General features: G+C 39.4%; 1 protein-coding gene across 1 annotated transcript; it reads left to right on the top strand.

The window, feature by feature from the left end:
- The first annotated feature begins 13,016 nt into the window (after positions 1–13,016).
- On the top strand, positions 13,017–13,944 carry LOC133098989 (olfactory receptor 8B4-like). Its single transcript, XM_061202450.1, is given in 3 exon segments — positions 13,017–13,329; positions 13,332–13,865; positions 13,868–13,944. Coding segments are annotated over 3 exon segments (918 nt in total). The 5' UTR covers positions 13,017–13,022.
- Positions 13,945–20,244: the final 6,300 nt, after the last annotated feature.

Here is a 20,244-nt window from a genome sequence, read left to right on the forward strand (position 1 = left end):
TCGATCATCCCTTTGTGGTTTCTCTCAATCACCTTTCTGTTTACACCCCTACAAATAGTTCCCTTGTTATCTTTTTCAATCATTTTGTTTCAGTGGATCATCTGTTTTCTGCGGGGACCCTAGCTGACACAACTTCCAGTAAAGGGTGGAAGAGTTGTACAGCTTAAGTTTGTAGACCCACAGCCTAATGGTACTATGTAAAGGGAGGCAGGGTTGCCTTTTGTTTTAAAAGAAAATTGTAAGTGGTAAATATTTTTTTGGTGAAGCAACAATATGTGAAATGCTGTGAAAATACCTTTGATTTATGAGCGTCTCTTTAGGAAAAGTCTCTTCTATTTGGAAAAACGAAGTTTGGATGGATATACAGTTTTGCCCTTTGGACTGTACAGATCAATAAGGGTGAGTTCAAAAGAATGAGAGTGGAATGAGAGAATTGTGCTTTAGACAGCATAGAAAAGACAGATGGACAGTATGGAATCTGGATGACTGGGACAGGGGAGAGGAGGAGAGTAGCATAAAGACCTAGAAAATGCATAGACTAGGGAATTGGAGGGTAGAATCAAATTTGAACCCTCGCTTTTACTCAGTAGCTATGTGACCTTCACCAAGTTACTTGATGTCTCTGAGCAAATGTTTTCACAGGATTATTAAGAAAATTAAATGGCAAGTGCTCAGCAAATTTAATCTCCATTCCTGCTAGATCTTCTCCTCCTAGTGTCAGCACTTCCACTAATTTATTGTGTGACCTTGGGACAACTGCTTCATCTTTCTGGGCTCATGCTTGCTTATATGAAAAATGATTATGCTCTATCAGATTATTTCTACAATCTATTTACTATATATGTTTATTTGTATATTAAATGGGCAGTACATGTTCATGATAATTAAAATTATTACCAAAAAATAATCAGTGAAAGGACGTCCGCTTCACTCCAATTTTCTGGTCCTTTTGTACCCTCCCTCGGGTCCATCACTGTTGCTTATTATATATTTTTAGACAGTCTTTGCACGTATAGTATACGGTACCTGCACATACATACACACAATGTTGCCTTTGTTTTCAAAGTCTATGAGCAGTTGCTTTAAACTGATGAAAAATAATTAGAAGAGGAGGGAATAAGGAATTATTATTGGATAAATAAATTAATAGAAAAGCAGAAAAGATGTATATGAAGGGTCATGGGTAGCCCAAAAGAGGGAGAGAGAAAGGAACACTGTGAAAACAAGGAAGCACCAGCCCTGGTTACAAAAGTGTGTGCCCCAAGACAGAGCTCACAGCAAGAATTTGTTTTTTCTGATCTCTTGCCTCCAATTTGATTTTCATAATTGTGTAAAATTCTACCATATGGATGTATTATATCCAATGAGCAATTTTCTACTGCTGTATACTATTTTAATATTTCCAAATTATAAATAATGCTTGATTAACAACATTCAATAAATCTTTTGAGTCTCCCCCCACCCAATCAGAATATATTCCTAGACAAGGAATTACTGAATTATACAAGATTCTTGAATTTTATTGCAAAATCCCTTCTTGAAAGTTTACCTCAACTTGCACTCTCACTAGCAGCGTAAACACATCTGGACTGTCTACTCTGGCCAGACTCTGTGCTGGTTAAGGGCGGCACTCATGAAAATTTATCATCTTTAATTTTGGTGGTGGTGGTGTTTGTATTATTGTCTCTTCCTTTTACATCTTTTTTTTTCTCTACTTCATAAACTACTTATGGTATCGGGATGGGTAAGAAAAGAGGGAGCAAAACTGAAAATGTTTTCTCCATCCTTCTTTTCCTTCCTTATATACGCCTTTTATTTCTTAAATGGCTCTTTCTTGGCTTAATCATATTGCTGGTAATCTTTTTAATTCTAGGAAGGGAACGTACTCTGGAGCCTTTATGTCTGCGATAATCTACTGTGAGGTGTCTTTCTGGAATATCTTTCTCCTACCCCCCCCTCCCCCATTCGTTTCTGCACCTCTGCTCTGTGCTCTCACAGCAGAACACTGCAGTCAATCTATCAAGTGCTGGTCACAATGTAGGGTCCTTGCTCTCTTTCTTTTCTGTATCCACCCCTACCACAAATAAGACTGTAGGTTTTGTGGGAGCAGAGTCCCTGGTATCCATTTTGAGCCAGTCCCACACCCAGCACAGTGCCCGGCACATGCAGAGTGGGGATTTAACAAATATATGTTGGATGCAAGATTGGAGCATCTAGCAGTTTTAGCAGCTGACTTACTAAAGGGGCTTCCCTGTTCTGTCTTCTGGCAACACATTCTTCTCTTCCAGCACACAGATAAACACATGCTTGGCCCCTAATATCCCATCACTGATGCCTTGATTGTATTATTCTTATGTTTAGTCCTGATCCCCAATTTTAGGCACATGCCACCTGGCGTCTGTAGCAGGAGCCAGACCCTATCATGATTTGTAAACCACAACTTTACACTTCTCTTAAGAGTAAAATGTACTGTGTTATATAAATGTACTGTGTTATATAAAATATATTGTATTATAGTAAACTCTGAATCACTATCCAATTGAACATAGGGCTTTGAGGGAAATTTTATAAAATACCAACAGTTGGGCATTCATTTTGTACTCCCCATTTTAACTAATATCCCAGAGACAGCATACTGAAGAAAAATTTGTACAATACAGAAGTGAATCATTCATGACACTCCCAAATGGGTTATGACACTCCCATTTCCCCCAGAGTAACAGAGACTATAAGGTCAAATGATTGTGTTCAAAAGATAAATACACTTGGAAAAAAGTCACCAAGACCATAACCTGGTTCTTCGTTGCTGACCTTGCAAAGCACCATTTCCTCAGAGCAAAGTTTCCTTTTTCTTTACTCTCACAAATGAATATATTCTATGTCCTCTCAGAATTGCTTCTGGGGACATTTGATAAAACAAGAGTTTTTGAAACTTTGCAAGTTCCTTAGTAATTTATTGGGGAAGGTTACTACTTTTTCCTTTGTAATTAAAAGTAAATTGTGGGGAGACATTTTGAAACTATGAAATGTCACGTTCCTTTTCAATCTTTCACACCCTAGTTTTAGCAGCCATTGATGATGCTTGCCTGAATCTATTACTCAGATGGTTGTAAAATGGAGACTGTCTAACTCCATCAAACCTTTGTTATTTGTTAGCTTGCATTTTGTCAGGAAGAACCTTTATTTCTTTGTTTTTTTTTTTTAATTAATTAATTTATTTTTAATTTTTTTTAGCTGTGTTGGGTCTTCGTTTCTGTGCGAGGGCTTTCTCTAGTTGCGGCAAGCGGGGGCCACTCTTCATCGCAGTGCGCGGGCCTCTCACTATCGCGGCCTCTCTTGTTGCGGAGCACAGGCTCCAGACGCGCAGGCTCAGTAGTTGTGGCTCACGGGCCTAGTTGCTCTGCGGCATATGGGATCCTCCCAGACCAGGGCTTGAACCCGTGTCCCCTGCATTGGCAGGCAGATTCTCAACCACTGCGCCACCACGGAAGCCCCCCTTTATTTCTTCTATATTTATTCATTCATTCATTTATATCATTGTGGACTCAAACATTCTAATTTTATCTGAGTTATGATTCATTATTGTCATTATTTACTTTGATGCTCAATTTGTCCCTGATTTGTCCAGTGTGACCCTCCTCACACTGGATCTTATGTCCTTTTAATATATCTCCATTAGATTTTGAGCACTTTATTACTTTCTGGCAAAACAATCAGGCTCATCCTGTACTTTCCCTGCCCCAGCACTGGTTCTACATAAAGACAAATGGTGTTTAAATCTGAGATATGACTATTAGGTGAAATGAGCTGTATTTAATGTAATTCTGCAAGCAGGTATTTAATGGGAGAATATTCGTGTTTGTAAAGTACTCATTTATATGTTTGCTCTTTGAGGATACCTGACTATGTACAAGTGAGACTTGCTTTCTGTCAATAGGCCAATGCTCTGTGTCCCAAACCCGATGATTCCGAAGTGTCACTTCTCACCACTTTTTACCTGCTCACATGACAGTTTCCTAGGTTCCCATCAGTGACTTGTGAGACTACATGAAAGGAAGAATTAGGCCTGGAGCGGGAGGAAAAAAAGCCCCGAGACGCTTGTCCACACATTTGGTTGTAGATGCCATTCAGTCTGGCCTCCTTAAAGACATGACTCCTTGTCCCGTTTGCCTCCTTCATTCATGTATCTTGCAGTGACTGTGATCTGAGAATGAAGGTGGACAATATTTTCACATTCAAGGAACTCATGTTCTTCAAACAGTAATAATAACATTTTATATAAGTTCTCATTTAGTCTTCCCTACGACTGTATGAGAGAATTCTCTCTGCTTTATAGATGGGTAAACTGAGGCTTAAAGACGTTAAGGAACTTGCCTAAGATTGAATAGATAGTAAGCGGTGGAGTAAAGAACTGAATTTAGACTGTCTGACTCTGGTGTCCACACTCCTACCACTCACTGCCTTCCAGAGGCTCAATCTGCATGTGTAAGAAATAGTGATGCACGTATATGCATCTCGTGCCAAGACCAAGGTCTTGCTGCCTTTGAGCTGAACAAGTCCATAATTCACTCTCATTTGAAAACAATTTGCCAAGAAGAAATGTCAAGGGAGACACACTAAAGACTCTTCTCCTTACTCACTGCACTGATCTACTAGGGTCAGTAATATAAACACGTGAGACCTTCTGGACTATGGCAATATGGATTATGAAGTAATATATTCAGAAAATGTTTATTTGAGGTTATCTTCCCAACCTCAGCTAGGTGATCTAACACATGCAGGGAGCTTAATGCCTGACAGATACAGAAGGTGCTAAATAAATGCTGAATGAATCCTTAGTGAGATCTTAAAATACTAAATTATACAGTGTTTTGTTTTTAATTTTTTAAAATAATTCTTCTTAAATTTGCAAAAGCAATGCTTGAGTGTTGTAAGAATATGTAAATGTACAGGTAAGCAAAAGATTAAAAAATCTATGATCTTGCCACCTAGAGATAAGTAACTACTCTTAGGATTTGGGTGTATATTTTTTCAGAATATCTGTGTGTGTGTAGTCGTGATGGCTTAAATTGGTTTGCAAAGACAATACACACATAAACATATACAAACACACAAAAACAGATGTGATCATATTAAGTATGATTTTATAACTTTATTTTTCATTTTGTAACACACTGTAAACAGCTTTCTGTGTGATTAAATATATATGAAAATCATGATTTTTAACGGCTGTACTCATTATGTTTGAAGTTGTAAGGTCAGTGGAATAATGTGAAATGTTTCTGTTGGCTGCACAGAAGGACAACATTGTTTCCTTCTTTTCAAAGAACTTTTTAACAGTTATGTGTTCATCTGAGGATCCTAAATTCCTTTTCTAAGAGTAGCTTTCTCTTTGATTTATTCTCATGTGTGACATTCTGCACATCCCTCCCACCACCTTAGTTCAGGTTTCCTGGTCTCCAGCCCCATCCTTCTCCTTCACCCTTTACCAAAATTCAAAGGCAAGTCTGGAGATGTCAAGGCTCTCCCATTTTGCGCACCATCAACTACAGTGAAGTCCAAACTCTGGTGCTAACCACTTTGGGCTCCAAATGCGATTCTAGCTTCATTTATGCTTTACTTTCCCTAGTGGGGGAGAAGCCTCTATGTCCCAGGCAGGTAAATGGAGAAGCAACCCTTTCTCTTCCCCCTTATTCTCCCCACTTCACCCCAAAGGAGAGGATGGTTTATAGCAGGGGTCCCCAACCCCCAGGCCACGGACCACCAGCGGGCCGTGGCCTGTTAGGAACTGGGCTGCACAGCAGGAAGTGAGTGGTGCACGAGCAAAGCTTCACCTGACGCTCCCCATCGCTCGCATTACCGCCTGAACCATCCCCCCCATCACTCACATTACCACCTGAACCGTATCTCCATCCCCCCCAACCCTCCACCCCAGCCCCGTCCGTGGAAAAATTGTCTTCCATGAAACTGGTCCCTGGTGCCAAAAAGGTTGGGGACCGCTGGTTTATAGGACTGATCAGAAATTGGGAGAGTTAACTTATAATGTGGCTTAGTGTGGCCCAGCCCCCTTCCTACAGCCCGTCTCATTTCTAGTTAGGACAGGCACATTCTCAGGATCTCCAATCATCTGTTCCATCTGCAACTCTGTTTCTTTGTTGAGAACACCAACAGTTGTCCAGCTCAGTTTAGACCTGGATTCATAAATTTAGTCTATGGTGTGCAATGAGGGAGCTATAAGGTCCTTGGATGTAGATGTACGTCCAAGCTGGGTCTTCCAATCAACCTTATCAGCAATAAAGCTGGCATTTTTTTTTCCTGTCTGACTTCTGTGTCTAATTTCTCAATTGATTCTGGACTCAGAGAGGGAAGAAGAATATAATTTACTATCATCATTAATCTACCCCAACTACCTCCCACCCGTCTCTGCCATGTATACGATTCAAGTCTGTGTCATTTTCCATTCCCCAAATTTGCAGTGCTTTCCCCCCACCCATATGACCTTTAATATTTCCTTTTGTGATTCCCTTTGCCCAGAACATCCTCCTGATTTTCCCTGCTGGTAAACTTCACTTATCATTCAAGACTAATAGCAATGCATTTCTAAAACCACATCATAAAGCAGACTGTGTGTTTCCATAGTAACAATGTAATAATTGGAGACTGTTTCCGAATAAAGATCTGTTGCAAAATCAAAGATACACTTTCCATAATACTCTATAAATGATTTTTAAGAGTAAATTATTTTCCACGTTTTACAAGGTGCGCAGAAAGCTATTCCATGTATTGATTTTATAAGGAATTGCAAAGACAACAAAGTGTATATAGAGCCCATGAAAAACAGAACCTTATAATAACAATGACCAATATAAACACACACTAGCAATTTAATCATTAATAAAAATAATTTTTGTGTCATTAGCTTCCTTAGATGTTAAACATAATCCTTATTATTATTTGTTGTTGTTGTTATGGCCCACAGAGCATTAAAAAAGCTGGTCAGACAATTAATCAAATGCATTTCTGTTTAGCTAGAAAAGCAGCTTATTAAAGAAAAGAAGAGTCATTGGAGAATTGAAGGTTTAAAAAACTTTGTGTAGGAGTATGAAGAATGGTCTCCAGAATCTGGAATGTTTGTTCATTTTATCCTCTAAACCACATCCAGACAACAGTTCCCTGGAAGGGGACAAATCATTCAAAATGAAGAAAATCTCTGAGAGTTTGTTACACCCTTTTAAGAAAGTGATTTTGGCGGGTGTGTCTGCCTTCATCACAGGGATGTGAGAAAGCTGCCCCACAGCCTGGAAGGCTTTCCCTGCATCCACTCCCCACCCACATTCCCCTTAATCTCCAGTCCCTATTCGACCAGCCAGGGTTCTTGACTGCAGACAGCAGACATTGATTCTGGTTAACTTCTTCAAAAAAGGGAGTTGTCAAGAAATGGGGTGGTTCACAGACTCTTAGAGCAGACTGAGGAACCAGATTTTGGAGTCAGGCAGCAACCAGGGGAAGCCAGGTGGTGGAATTACAGCCAAGTTACACCTCAGAACAATCTGGTTAGGCTGCGCTGGCTGCTCCTGCGGGCACCACCAACACCTCATGTTTGTTACTGACTGATCGATTTTTTTTTTTTGTCTTTCCTTGTGCCAAAAAGAAATATAAGTTGTTCTTGTTTCTTGTGTCACTTGCCCCAGACTCAGAGACCTGCATGGGAACATCTGAGCTGAGCTCAGGTCTTATGTTCTCTGGAGAGATTTCACGGAAAGAGGCCAAGTCCTGGCTCCATCCAAGGCTCACACAAGGGCGGATTCCCAAATGCAGAAGGAGTGCTAATGCTGGACAGTCACAAACAAACAACTATTTTTATCCCTACTTACTTTTTAGTTTTAAACCTGAATTTCACTTCCTCAGGGAGGCCTTCCCTGACCCTCCATTAAATGGGTTCATAGCACCCCATAACTCCTTTCTGGCACACTTACTGTATTTCTAATTGATTATTAGAAGTATCTGTTTATTCTAGGTTTCTCCACATAAATTACATGTTTGAAAGAACAGGGACTATGTGCCTCTGTTTCCACTGTTGCTTTATTTTTAGTGCAAAACACAGGGCTTAGAATCTGGTAAATGCTCTCTATATATCTGTCGGACCTTCTTTACTTCTACATTTCTTGGGTTATATTTCTAAATGATAGTTATTTCCCCATCCCCCTAGCTGACGTTGACTTCTGGATAATTTCTACTCTCCAAGTTACTTATTTTCTCTTTACCTGTGTCTAACAGGCTGTTTAACATATTCATAGAGTTGCTAATTTCAACAATCATGTTTTTAGTTCTACAAGTTCTATTTGAGGGAATTCCCTGGTTCGGGAACTAAGATGGCACAAACTGCGCAGTGTGGCAAATAAATAAATAAATAAAGTTCTATTTGAGTCTTTAAAAAAATATGCCTTGTCAATTTTGATTTTTCCTTCATTATACTTTCAATTTGTTTTTTTTTTCCTTTGAATACATCAAGTACATTTTTTTTGTATTCTGTCCCTGATAAGCCTAATAATTTTGCAGGTCTGGTTGTACAGACTGTGATTTTTCATTTATGGTGATTCTCATCCTGGTGGCTTATTTTGTGTTTGTTTAGTGATTTTCATTAAGAGCTTATGATCCTTGGATATTTATCTGGGGAAATTCTTTGATATCTTGATTTAAACTGTATTTTTCCAGGAAGGATTTTTTTTTTTTTTTTTGGTTATATATGTAATATGAATTTTCTACCTAAAACACAGAGGTGGTTAGAACTTTTCAGGGGATATTTTATCTCTTTTTCTGCCCTTCTAGAGCCAAGGCCAAGACAGATACATATCTCTGCCCTCTTCCTATGTGAGCTTTTTTCTTCCTCTAATTAAGCCATGGAAGATGTTCCCCTTTGGGGATTTAGTATTATGCATCAATACGTTCCAAACTCCCAACCTGCTTGATTCCCAGGCTTTATCTCTTATGTCCTGCATAGGCAGCCCAATTAAACTCTGACTCTGGGCCACAGGGCATCTACTAGTTCCCAAAGGGCAAACCCCAGGTCCAGTGCTTGTGCACCCCTCTGGATTATTACTTCCTTATTTTTTCTCTTTTGCTCTCACAGGAATTCATTTAGTTTCTGCCAGTTCAAAAATTAACAAACAGATGATTTTTATATTTTTTTCTGAATTCTTGGTTTTGTTATATCAGGAGAGATTTTTCTGAATATAAAGTTTGCAAGATTGCTGGAAATAGCTAACCTTAATAAAAACTTGTTGGATGATGAATAAATGAATACACTGACTTCTACTCTAATGAACAGAGATAATTCTTTCTTACTGTTCCATTGCTGGGTCATTGCTACACATCTGCTAACCTGTTATTTAAGAGGGGGGAATGCAGTGGGTAAGAAATTATGTACTAGAAAGAAATAACTATTTTCTTCATAAAAATAAACCTCAAAAACATCATCTAAATATGGAACTGGAAGAAGATTCTCTGAGTAGTGAGGCGGAATTAGACCAAGTAATCCTGACCTGTACTAGAAACTGTCCTGGCCCCTAGATAGCTTCTGCTCTCCCTCAACATTGGATAAACTGCCATAAACTTTCTGCTTTGTGGTGTTTTTGGAGACAAAGCCAGAGTGTTCCAATATGACTGAGATGCTGGAGATGACAAAAGAGGAATAAGAGTATGGAGAGAGAGAGAGAGAGAGGGACGAAGGAAGGAAGGGAGGGAGAGAGAGAGAAGGAGGGGGGAAGGGGGAGAGAGAGAGAGAAAGTGAAAGCTGTATTCTTTCATGACTGAGTCACAAAGCATCACTTCTGCCATACTCTTGCTTTGAGAAATCCCAAGTCCCTGCCTAGATGCAAGGTTAGAAAGCATAGACACCATCTCTTTATGGGAGGAGTGTTAGTTTCATTGTACCAAGAGCATGTGGGATGTAAGATGCATGTATGTATGTATGTATGTATGTGTGTGTGTGTGCTGGAATGGCCATCTTTGGAGAGAATAATCTGCCACACATGCACAATGTCTAGTTGTTATAAACATAATATTACATAGAAAACATCCAGCATAATGCCAGGTGCTCTGCAGTTGCTCCATATGCATTAATTCTTTTTCCTCTTGATTTCCTCCTTTTTATATGAGAAACAAAAGGGGGTTTTATTTTAAGAGAAATAAGATAGATGAGAAATAAAAAAGGTACTTTTGCATGTGTTATCATACTGAAAGTTGGTAGGTTAGTAAATCTCCATTTTATAAATTAGGGAATTATGCCTCAAAGATGTTTAGTAATTTTAGTGTTAAAGTAATTCCGCAGGATGATTTATTAAGATATTCATTTGTTTTTGTTCTCCATTTATGTTGTAAGTAAACTTTTAATTGAAGGGTAACATAAGAACACAGTTTGATGAATTTTCACAAACTGAACACATCCATGTAACCAGCACCCCTATCAGAAACAGGACATTGTCAGCAACCCTGAAGCACCCTTCATAGACCTTTCCAGTCACTAGCCCCCAACTGACCAACCATGAATAACTGCTATCTGACTTCTAACATCAAAGATTAGTTTCCTTGCCTTTGAACTTCATATAAATAGAATCATAAAATATGCCTTCTCTTGTCCTTGGCTTCTTTTGTTCCATAATAGGTTTGTGATGTTTACCTGTTTAACTTTCATGAACCTTTTTGGCATGTTTTTAGGGTATACATGTGTATACTTATTTTTATTCGGTATACATCTAGGAGTATAACTGCTGGGTCAAAATGTATGTATATGTCCAAGTTTGTTAAATACTACTAATCAATTTATTGTACCATATACAGCAATACACAACAATGTTATACCATGGTACCAATGACTGCAACATAGAATTGTACCAATGTTTTATTCCTTGTTCCTATGTAATTCTTCTCTCCCTATTCCCCTTCCACATACTTTAGGCAGGTAACTACGGTTTTAACTTTATTTGCTTTAGGTTTTTTTGCTAGGTATAAATCAGAAGCAGCCTGAAGTTAATGCCCTTCCCATTTTTAAGCCAAAATCTACTGACGAGATAGTACTGGTTGGCCAGGAAGAGTAGGTTCAGTGAAGGAGAACTCTCAGGGTAAGGAGGGTGAAGGACAGAGAGACTCCCTTGCTCAGAAAGTGGATAGAAGTCAGTGGGTCTAGGAGACAGCAGGAGCCAGAGGACCTGAATAGCTGCTTACGCTCTTTTTAGTAGGGTGACCATATAATTTGTTATCCAAATCCAGACACTTTTGAGAGTGAGAAGGTTTGCTATTAATAATTATACAGGGATAATGGATGTAAATCAGGACTGTTCCAAGCAATCTGGGATTATTTTAGGCAGCTTCAGTGGAAACTTACAAATGTAGTTGCTCACATATCTCTGAATATTTCTTAGAATATTCATGTAGCAGATCACATGGAGAACAATTTTGTCATCTGAAGGATGACAGGATTAAAACCTTTAGGTACATCTCCTGTTAATACCTTAGCCTGCACACATCCATCGAGTAACTTTGTAAAGGGGTGTGTGTGTGTGTGTGCATGTGCTTCTTTGCATATGTGATGTGATAGTTTAATCTCCTCATATACAGTAAAAGCCAGCCTATGGCCCTTAGTAGGGCTGAGGGTAGGTGGTGTTTGGGGCGGGGGGTGTCTCCACTGTTCTGAGCAGCTCATGGTGCTAGAAACATTTTGTCTGAGGTGCTTTCCATATCACCTACAAGTCTGACTTAACTTTTTTTTTTTTTGTCCTATTCTCAAAACTCCCTTTGAAAATTTAGAAATAATGGCTAAAATTAGTTTGGGATCATCCTCTCTTAATGTCACGTGTAAGTGCCAAGCTTTAATAAAGGAGAGGAAAACTGAGGGTCCCCCCTGCAATTCAACACTAAACAACATGAAGTCCTTGGAGATAAGGAGAAGTTTGAGTAGAACACCTGAGTCCCAAGATGCTAGGTAAACATCATCATCCAGGCTGTAAACAAAGACAGTACAATTTCTTCCCTGTAGGGACATATCTCTGAGAAATTCCCAGGGGATTGAAACTGTATCTAATCAGATCCCTGAGATCATCAAGTAGCATAAAGTTCTTCATGATATGCCAGCTGGGGTTCTGGTGAAAATGAGCGTTGCTATTTTTTTTCTCCTAAAGTTGATGTATATACCATCTGGGAAAATCCACAAACAGAAATCTTGGTCTGTTCCTAGAGCACCTTGGAGACTGGGGTCTGTAAAAGCTCTGATTCTCAGCACCAAGGGAATCAGAAGAGTTAAAACTTGAGGCTGTCTTCTTTATGCACTAACACCATTTTCTCCTTTGAGATAATGGAAAAAGAGATTGCATAGGGCCCAGGACTGTGGGGGGCAAAGAGAAGGAAGGTGAATGTCTGACTCCCATTCTTCCTGATGGCTTTCTTTTAAACTCACAAATAAGGGGTCTGGGATGTATTGAGCCCTTCCCTACTCTTAACACTGACTCTGGTGTGAAATGCAGTGAAGGGACTGAGAGGAGGAAGGTAGGAGGTGCAAACAGAGGGGACACTCTTGGCTTTCTCCCCATGGCGGGAACCCCGTATCTGGTTGGGAGAGGGAGGCAGGACGAATGGAGACAATGGGGACAGGAGAGCTCCTGTCTCTGAGCTTGAGGCAGTGGGCTCAGGTTGTACTCCTGCTGGCTCTTGGAAGGTCTTTCTGAGAGTCGCTGGGCAGCCAATTCAGGGGCTCCATCTCCTCATCTCCCAAGTGGGGACAGAACTCTTGCTGCCTATGCTAACAGACTCTAGCTTGGATTCACGATCAACCCAGGGGAGTTGAGATACAGTCACAGACACATTGTCAATAGCTTCGGGGGGGGGGCACAGATGAGAGAAGAAAGGCACAAAGGAGGGCATCCATGCACTGGCTCATCTTCTAGACCTTTCTTCCATCAGCCATGCTTGTGCCTCTAACCAGTCTATGTATTTTGCCCTTGTTTCCACAGACAGCGCCCCAGAAGAGAATGACTCTGAGAAAGAGCTCCTCAGTGACTGAGTTTATCCTTGTGGGATTATCAGAACAATCAGAGCTCCAGCTCCCCCTCTTCCTCCTGTTCTTAGGGATCTATGTGTTTACTCTGGTGGGCAACTTGGGCTTGATCACCTTAATTGGGCTGAATTCTAGCCTTCACACTCCTAAGTACTTTTTCCTCTTCAACTTGTCCTTTATAGATCTCTGTTATTCCTGTGTGCTTACCCCCAAAATGCTGAATGATTTTGTGTCAGAAAACATCATTTCTTATGTGGGATGCACGACTCAACTATTTTTCTTCTGTTTGTCAATTCTGAGTGCTGTGTGTTGGTATCGATGGCTTAGGATTGCTATGTGGCTATCTGCAATCCTCTGCTGTACATGGTCACCATGTCGCCTCATGTCTGTTCTCTGATGATGTTTGGTTCGTATGTGATAGGGTTTTCTGGGGCCATGGCCCACACCGGAAGCATACTGAAACTGACCTTCCGTGATTCCAACATCATTGACCATTATCTGTGTGAAGTCCTCCCCCTCTTGCAGCTCTCCTGCACCAGCATCCACATCAATGAGCTGGTGTTTTTTATTGTTGTTGGAGTGGTCATCACAATAACCCTTATCAGTATATTCATCTCTTATGCTTTGACTCTCTCCAGTATCCTCCATATTCCTTCCGCTGAGGGCAGGTCCAAAGCCTTTAGCACATGTGGCTCCCACGTTGCTCTGACTCTGTTCTTTGGGTCAGGGGCATTCACTTATTTAAAACCCTCTTTTCCTGGACCTATGGACCAGAGTAAATTTGCCTCAGTCTTCTACACCAGTGTGGTTCCCATGCTTACCCTTTGATCTACAGTGTGAGGAATAAGGATGTTAAAGTTGCTCTGAGAAAAACCCTGAAGACAGTGCTCTTCTGATGGTTCTGTTTGTATCAGTTATTTACCGGTAAGCATCATACTCAAGAATCTTTTTATCTACAGGTGTAGGAATTTTAATCTTTTTTCCTTAAGTGGGGTGTTCTCTCTACTTAAAAAAATCGCAAATCCCTTGCTTATACTCTTTTGGAGGTTTATACTGGTTCACTGCATGCAATTTAGCATCTATTAAGTGCCTATTGTTTACTGGACTCTATACTAGGTCCAAGGGATGAGCGAGACGAGGCGCTATGCCTTCCATCCTTTTCTTGGTAGGCTAAGTGGGTTTGTCCAAGCAACTTTTCTGGCTGGGAGATGGGGCAGGTGGTGGTATGAAGGTCCAGGAGAGTGAATTTATTTTTTTTCAGTTATGGGAGCAGGCTTACCAAAGACGAAAGGTAGATATACCTTGGGCCATAGGTAAGGTAAGTCTCCCAACTCCTAGAGAGGTTGCTTGGCTAGGAAAATTGTAAATCATCCCTTTCATATACATCCATGTACACAAAAGAGAAAGCCTCACTTAAGAGTTCTTTACATGGCCTGAAATGCAAAGATAAATCAAACCTAAAATCTTTCTTTTCAAAGTTTCAAAACTCTTAGGCCATGGATTGGTAACCATGGGGTAGGTGGTTTATAACTGAGCCAAATTCTTGGGCCCTGGGCTCTAAGGCTGAAAGCAAAAGAATAAGGTAGAAATTCCATGGATTTACGAGATTATGTTAACTGCTACCTCTATCCTGCCTGAGATACTGTGCATATTATAGGCATTTAGGACAATTCTTTTATTATTTACAGTAGATTTAGATATTACTGTCTCTGAGACTGTGTGTATGTACGTGTGTGTGTATTACAGTTAACTATTAGAGAATCAGGAAGAAAGAGGAGTCACATTACACTTTCCACTTGCAGGAAGACTTGGAAGCAATCCCAATTTTGAGTGCCAAAGACTGCTCTGTACTACTCTGTTGAAGATTCTGCTATTCTATAATGGATAGCTCAGATTTTGAGGAGTACACCCTCATAAACTTCCCTGTGTGTTGGCAGGAAAGTGAACTTAGGGCCAAACCAACCCACATGGAAAGATGGGAGAATGGAGACTCACGGTGGGGTCAGAAGAATGGGACCCTCTCTGTGTAAAGACTAGAACTTGGGGTGCCCATGAGATCATCTGTAAAGAGCATTTGGTACTTTTGGATACAGGAGAGTCATATAAAGTACTCGGTCTACATATTTTGCTTTGCTTGTATTTTTCCAACTCACCCATAAAATTGGATAGCTGCACAGTGTATACTGGTATGAGAAATGAGGAAACAGAGGTGTAAGACCTTTCTCACATTTATCTCTCTGCTGACACTTGTTAGAAGTGGCAGCATCGTACTGAGAAGAAAGGTAGTTCAAGTGTTCCAGGTCATAGCCAGAAGCAAGGCATCCTGAGATGCAGCCGAGAACAGCACAGAGAAGCACCTGCAGCAAGGAACTGACTAAGGAGGAGATGTGAAATAAAACTTATTTTCTCCAAATATGCTAAAGGGAGGGCGTTTTTGAAGGTAGAAAAATCCAATACTTGGATTACATCTGGATTATGATAAAAATGATACTTAACCTTTATTGAGCACTCTATGTCTGGGCACTGTTTAAGGTGCCTTACATATATTAACTCACTTACTGGAATTGTGTTAATGCCATGCTGAACCACTGTTAGTCAGTCCTCTGGACTTAGCTAAACTCTATCCTCCAGAGGATTATCTAGGTCTAGGCATGTGGAGACCTGGGGATATTAGTAAGAGTCAAGAATAAGAAAGAATAATAATAAATATAATTTGATATGCATAAAGGAAAAAATTACCATTAGTATAAATGAGTGGAAATAAGGGACAAAGCAAAACCATAAGGATGTGAGTGGAAAGGAATAATTATGAAATAAGTTCATTAAAGCCTAAGAATAACTTTATTTACATTCATCCCATATTGGCATTGGGGTAACTAGAGGTGAAAGCATAAGTATGACTTAATGAGACACCGGCTTGGAACCCTTTGTCACTGAAGATCTGAAATGACAAAAACTCAGAGGCTCTTTTCCTGGTTCTTGTAATAGCCAGTAAGAGCCATTTATTTCTCCCACAGAAAAGACAACATTTCATAAATTATGAAGACCTTCACCTCTCTCACAAACTAAGGATAGGTCATCTTGCATATCCTTCTAGGCTGGTGTTGAGGAACTGCTGGTTCATAAATGGTCAACAAATAGGAACAGGTTTGGGGGCTTCTGCTTTACAGTAAGTGAAAAACATGATTTGATGCTCTGTGTCAGATGTCCTAAAGTGGGTCCCTCTGCCACAATAGCAAAATTCTGTCACCTCATGATATCATGACATTTTGACTTTCAGCAAGTTAAATTTTCTCTCTAGGAAGCATTATTAAAGTCAGGATTCCTCTGGGTTCAGTCTTTGGTCTACTTCTCCTTTTGGCTCTTCCTGAGACGTCTCTCCAGCTCCCGCGGCTCCAACAACCACATGTTTGACTCCTAAATCCATAACTCTGGTTTGGATCTATGTTTATAACCTACAATTAGTTATAATTAGAAATATGAAAGTATCGTCAGATACCAAACAGAATTATGTAATAATTTGGTGGTGACGTAGTTTTGGAGAATAGAAAAGAATAAACTGCTCTTGATATCTACACATACTCCTACATTCTAAACAGGTAGGAGAGCACAGAGGTAAGTGACAGACACCAAGTCCGCGAAGAACTTTCCAGTGGAGCTTGAGAGTGAAAGGTACTGCTCTAGGCTGTGGGGCAGTGATGCCTGTTCAGTGCTAAGCCTTAGCCCACGTGTTAGATCAACAAACATCGCCCTCTGTCCCCTCACACTTCCATAAATGAAATCCGTCATTTACTAACTGCTGCAGCTGCTGATAACATAAGTCTGACTGCAGTGGCTTAAACACATGAAGGTTTATTCTTCTCTAACATAAAAGGCATCTAGAAGTAGGAAGTCCAGGGCTGATATGGCAGAGTCACCAAGAACTCAGTGTCTCTCTCTTTCTTCTCTTCTTAGCAGTGACTTCATTCTCGTGGATGCGTCATGGCTTCCATATGGCTGCTAGACCTCATATGGTTTTGTCCACAGTCCAACCAGCAAGAAGACAAAGGGGCAAAGGAGGGCAAAGGATGCTTTGCCTATTCAATGAGTGACTTTCACTGACATCTCACTAGCCACCCCTACTTACAAGGGAGACTGGGAAACTTGGCATTCAACTTCAGAAAACTGCCATCCAGGAAAAACTTTAGGATTTTGTTATTAATTAAGAAAGAGTAAATGGCTATTGGGTAGGCAATCAGCAATGTGTACCAAAGGACAGAATTGGTTCCACTTGCCAGGAGGGAGCAGTTCAGAAGTGAGCACCTTCCATCCCTATTATGGCTTCCTTACTTAGTTATACTTGGTTTTAAGTATAAGGGAGAGAGAGAGAGAGAGTTATTAATATTGCTAAATCTCTCACATTACAGTTATCTTTGTCTTTTTAGTATAAAGGGACTTCTGGTAATTGAAGCTCTTATTTGCTTATGCTTTGAGACGCTCCCTCTTGATTTGTAGGTGGTTATTAGAAATGGTAGGAGAGAAAAATAAACTTTCCTCTATCCATCTTAGGTTCATTGACTAGGGCCCTAAAATTAGAATGATGAAAGAGAGATTAACAAGAGAAAAACAAACAGAAGTGTATTAACATGCGTGTTGTACATACACATAGGAGTACTCAGGGATGAGTAACTCCAAGGGGTGGTTAGAACTTGGACTTAAATAGCATCTTAACAAAGAATAAATTTGTAGAAAAGTTACAAGATAGAGGAAAAGGGTTTTGAGCTTCTGGGGTGGTAAACTGTGGGAAAGTAAATATATGGGGAAAACTAATGGAGGATAAGGTCTAATTAGTAATGTTTTTTAATGTAGGTTCTGCTGGTGAGGTCTCTGGGTTTAGAAGGGTCTAGAGTTGTCTCCAGTGATTAACTTCTGTCCCTAACTTCTGTCCCTTCTGGTAGAGAAGGGAGAGGAACACCTCTACATATTTATGTGCTGCTTTTAGGTAAATAGTGAGAGATTTTCTTATATCTACTTTTTCTCAATAGCCTTCAGTTCAAAATCCAGCATGGTATATTTTGGGTAGCATATATTCTGCTGCCATTAGGAACCATAACAAGAACAAAGTTACTGAGAGCACACAAAAATGCAATTCAAGGGCTTCCCTGGTGGCACAGTGCTTAAGAATCCTCTTGCCAATGCAGGGGACACGGGTTTGAGCCCTGGTCGGGGAAGATCCCACACGCCGCGGAGCAACTGAGCCCGTGTGCCACAACTACTGAGCCTGCGCTCTAGAGCCCGCAAACCACGACTACTGAAGCCTGTGCACCTAGAGCCCGTGCTCTGCAACAAGAGAAGCCACCGCAATGAGAAGCCCACATACCACAATGAAGAGTAGCCCCCGCTCGCCACAACTAGAGAAAGCCTGCACGCAGCAGTGAAGACCCAACACAGCCAAAAATAAAAAAATAAATTAAATAAATAAATTTATTTTAAAAATGCAACTTAAATAGGGCCACGGACAGCGGGGCTCATTGACAGCTAACAGAGAAATATGACAAGAAAAATTAGGCTAGGAAATCCACAATTTCACAGAATAGCAAGAAGACTTGCTTATCTTTTAAGATTCACCCAACCATTTATGGGTTCAACAGATATTCACTAAATTCTCACTAAGTCACAGGTGAAGAGTTCAAGATTTCACTTAATGGGATCATTAGGACTTCAAACTGTCTTTTTTCCATTAGTATGTACAACCACTAATAAATAAACTGAGGAGGGTTTGATTGATACTACTTTCTGAAAACTGAGAATCCTAATTAGGACATTTGCCTACTTAGAACAATTTGACATCTCCTTGGAGGAGGGACAAGAGTACTTACAAGCTGACAATTAATAAAAGAATAAGTATATTTAATAGTGTAAAATAGACACCAAGGAAGAATTATTTTTGGCTAAAACTTGATGGTGGAGAAAAGGGAGCACAGAGGATAAGAAGAGGAAATGTATTAGTTGTATCATTAAATTATAGTGATAATAGACACAGTAAGGGTATTTTATAAAGTTATTATAAAAGCATGCACCATTACAAAAATACAAATCAAAATTTCACACACATAAGGAGGAAGAAAGGCAAATCATGTAGTTAGTGACTTAAAATAATGTAAATATAAAATGAGAAGTCATAACATAAAATACTATGATAGAACTAAAGCAAACATATATAAATAAATGTAAAAGTCCTAACCTCTTTATTAGTTGAAAAAGGATTAGGCTGGATCATAAAGCAAAATACAAATCCATGTTACATACAAAAACCTATCTAAAACCAAGTGATTCAGAAAGATTGATAATAAAATAGTGGCCAAAGACATATTAAGTAAATGCAAACAAATGAACAAATGAACAAGTATCAATAATATGGGTATCAACTAGAATGGAAATCAGGCCAAAACTGTTAAGCAAGAAAACTGTAATGTTACAGGGTAAATTTTACAATGTATATGTGAGAGTTGTGACTCTCTATGCCCTAAATAGTAAAACAGCAGGACCTATAAGAAGACATAAACACACTAATGGGAGGAAACTTTAAATTACCTTTCTCAGTTCATGATAAAACAAGGTTACTGAAAAAACATAAAAAGACATAGAAAATCCTGTCTAAATATAAGAATCAGAAAAATATAATTTATATATATCATTTACATGATATACTGTATATAAATCATCTGTACATGTGTGTGTGTGTGTGTATGTGTGTGTGTGTGTGTGTGTGTGTATGTGTGTGTGTGTGTATGTGTCTAGTTCTGTTTCCTAGAAACTAGAAACACATCTTCTTATTAAGAGGTCAAGACAGTCACACAAATTGAATAGCTATTAGGTCATAAAAGCAAACCTCAATAAATGTTATATATTAGAAATAGCACAATGTTCTCTGATCACTGTGTAATAAAACTAAAACTTAATTACATAAGTAATTAAGAAAAAAAAGTCCTCTATTATCTAAATAATAAAAACTAACTTTAAAGGTACTTACAGGTGAGAGAAAACTGCAAAATTATAAAACATCTAGAAAATGGATATGAAAATGCAACATTTCACAACTCATGGGATATGTGTACTGCTAAAGCAGAAATATAACACATAACCTTAAATACTATTATCAATAAAGAGAACAATGAAAATAAATTAAGCACTTAATAAATCAGGAAAAAACATAA

The sequence above is a fragment of the Eubalaena glacialis genome, chromosome 10 (genome assembly GCF_028564815.1).
Source record: "Eubalaena glacialis isolate mEubGla1 chromosome 10, mEubGla1.1.hap2.+ XY, whole genome shotgun sequence".
Taxonomy (NCBI): Eukaryota; Metazoa; Chordata; class Mammalia; order Artiodactyla; family Balaenidae; genus Eubalaena; species Eubalaena glacialis.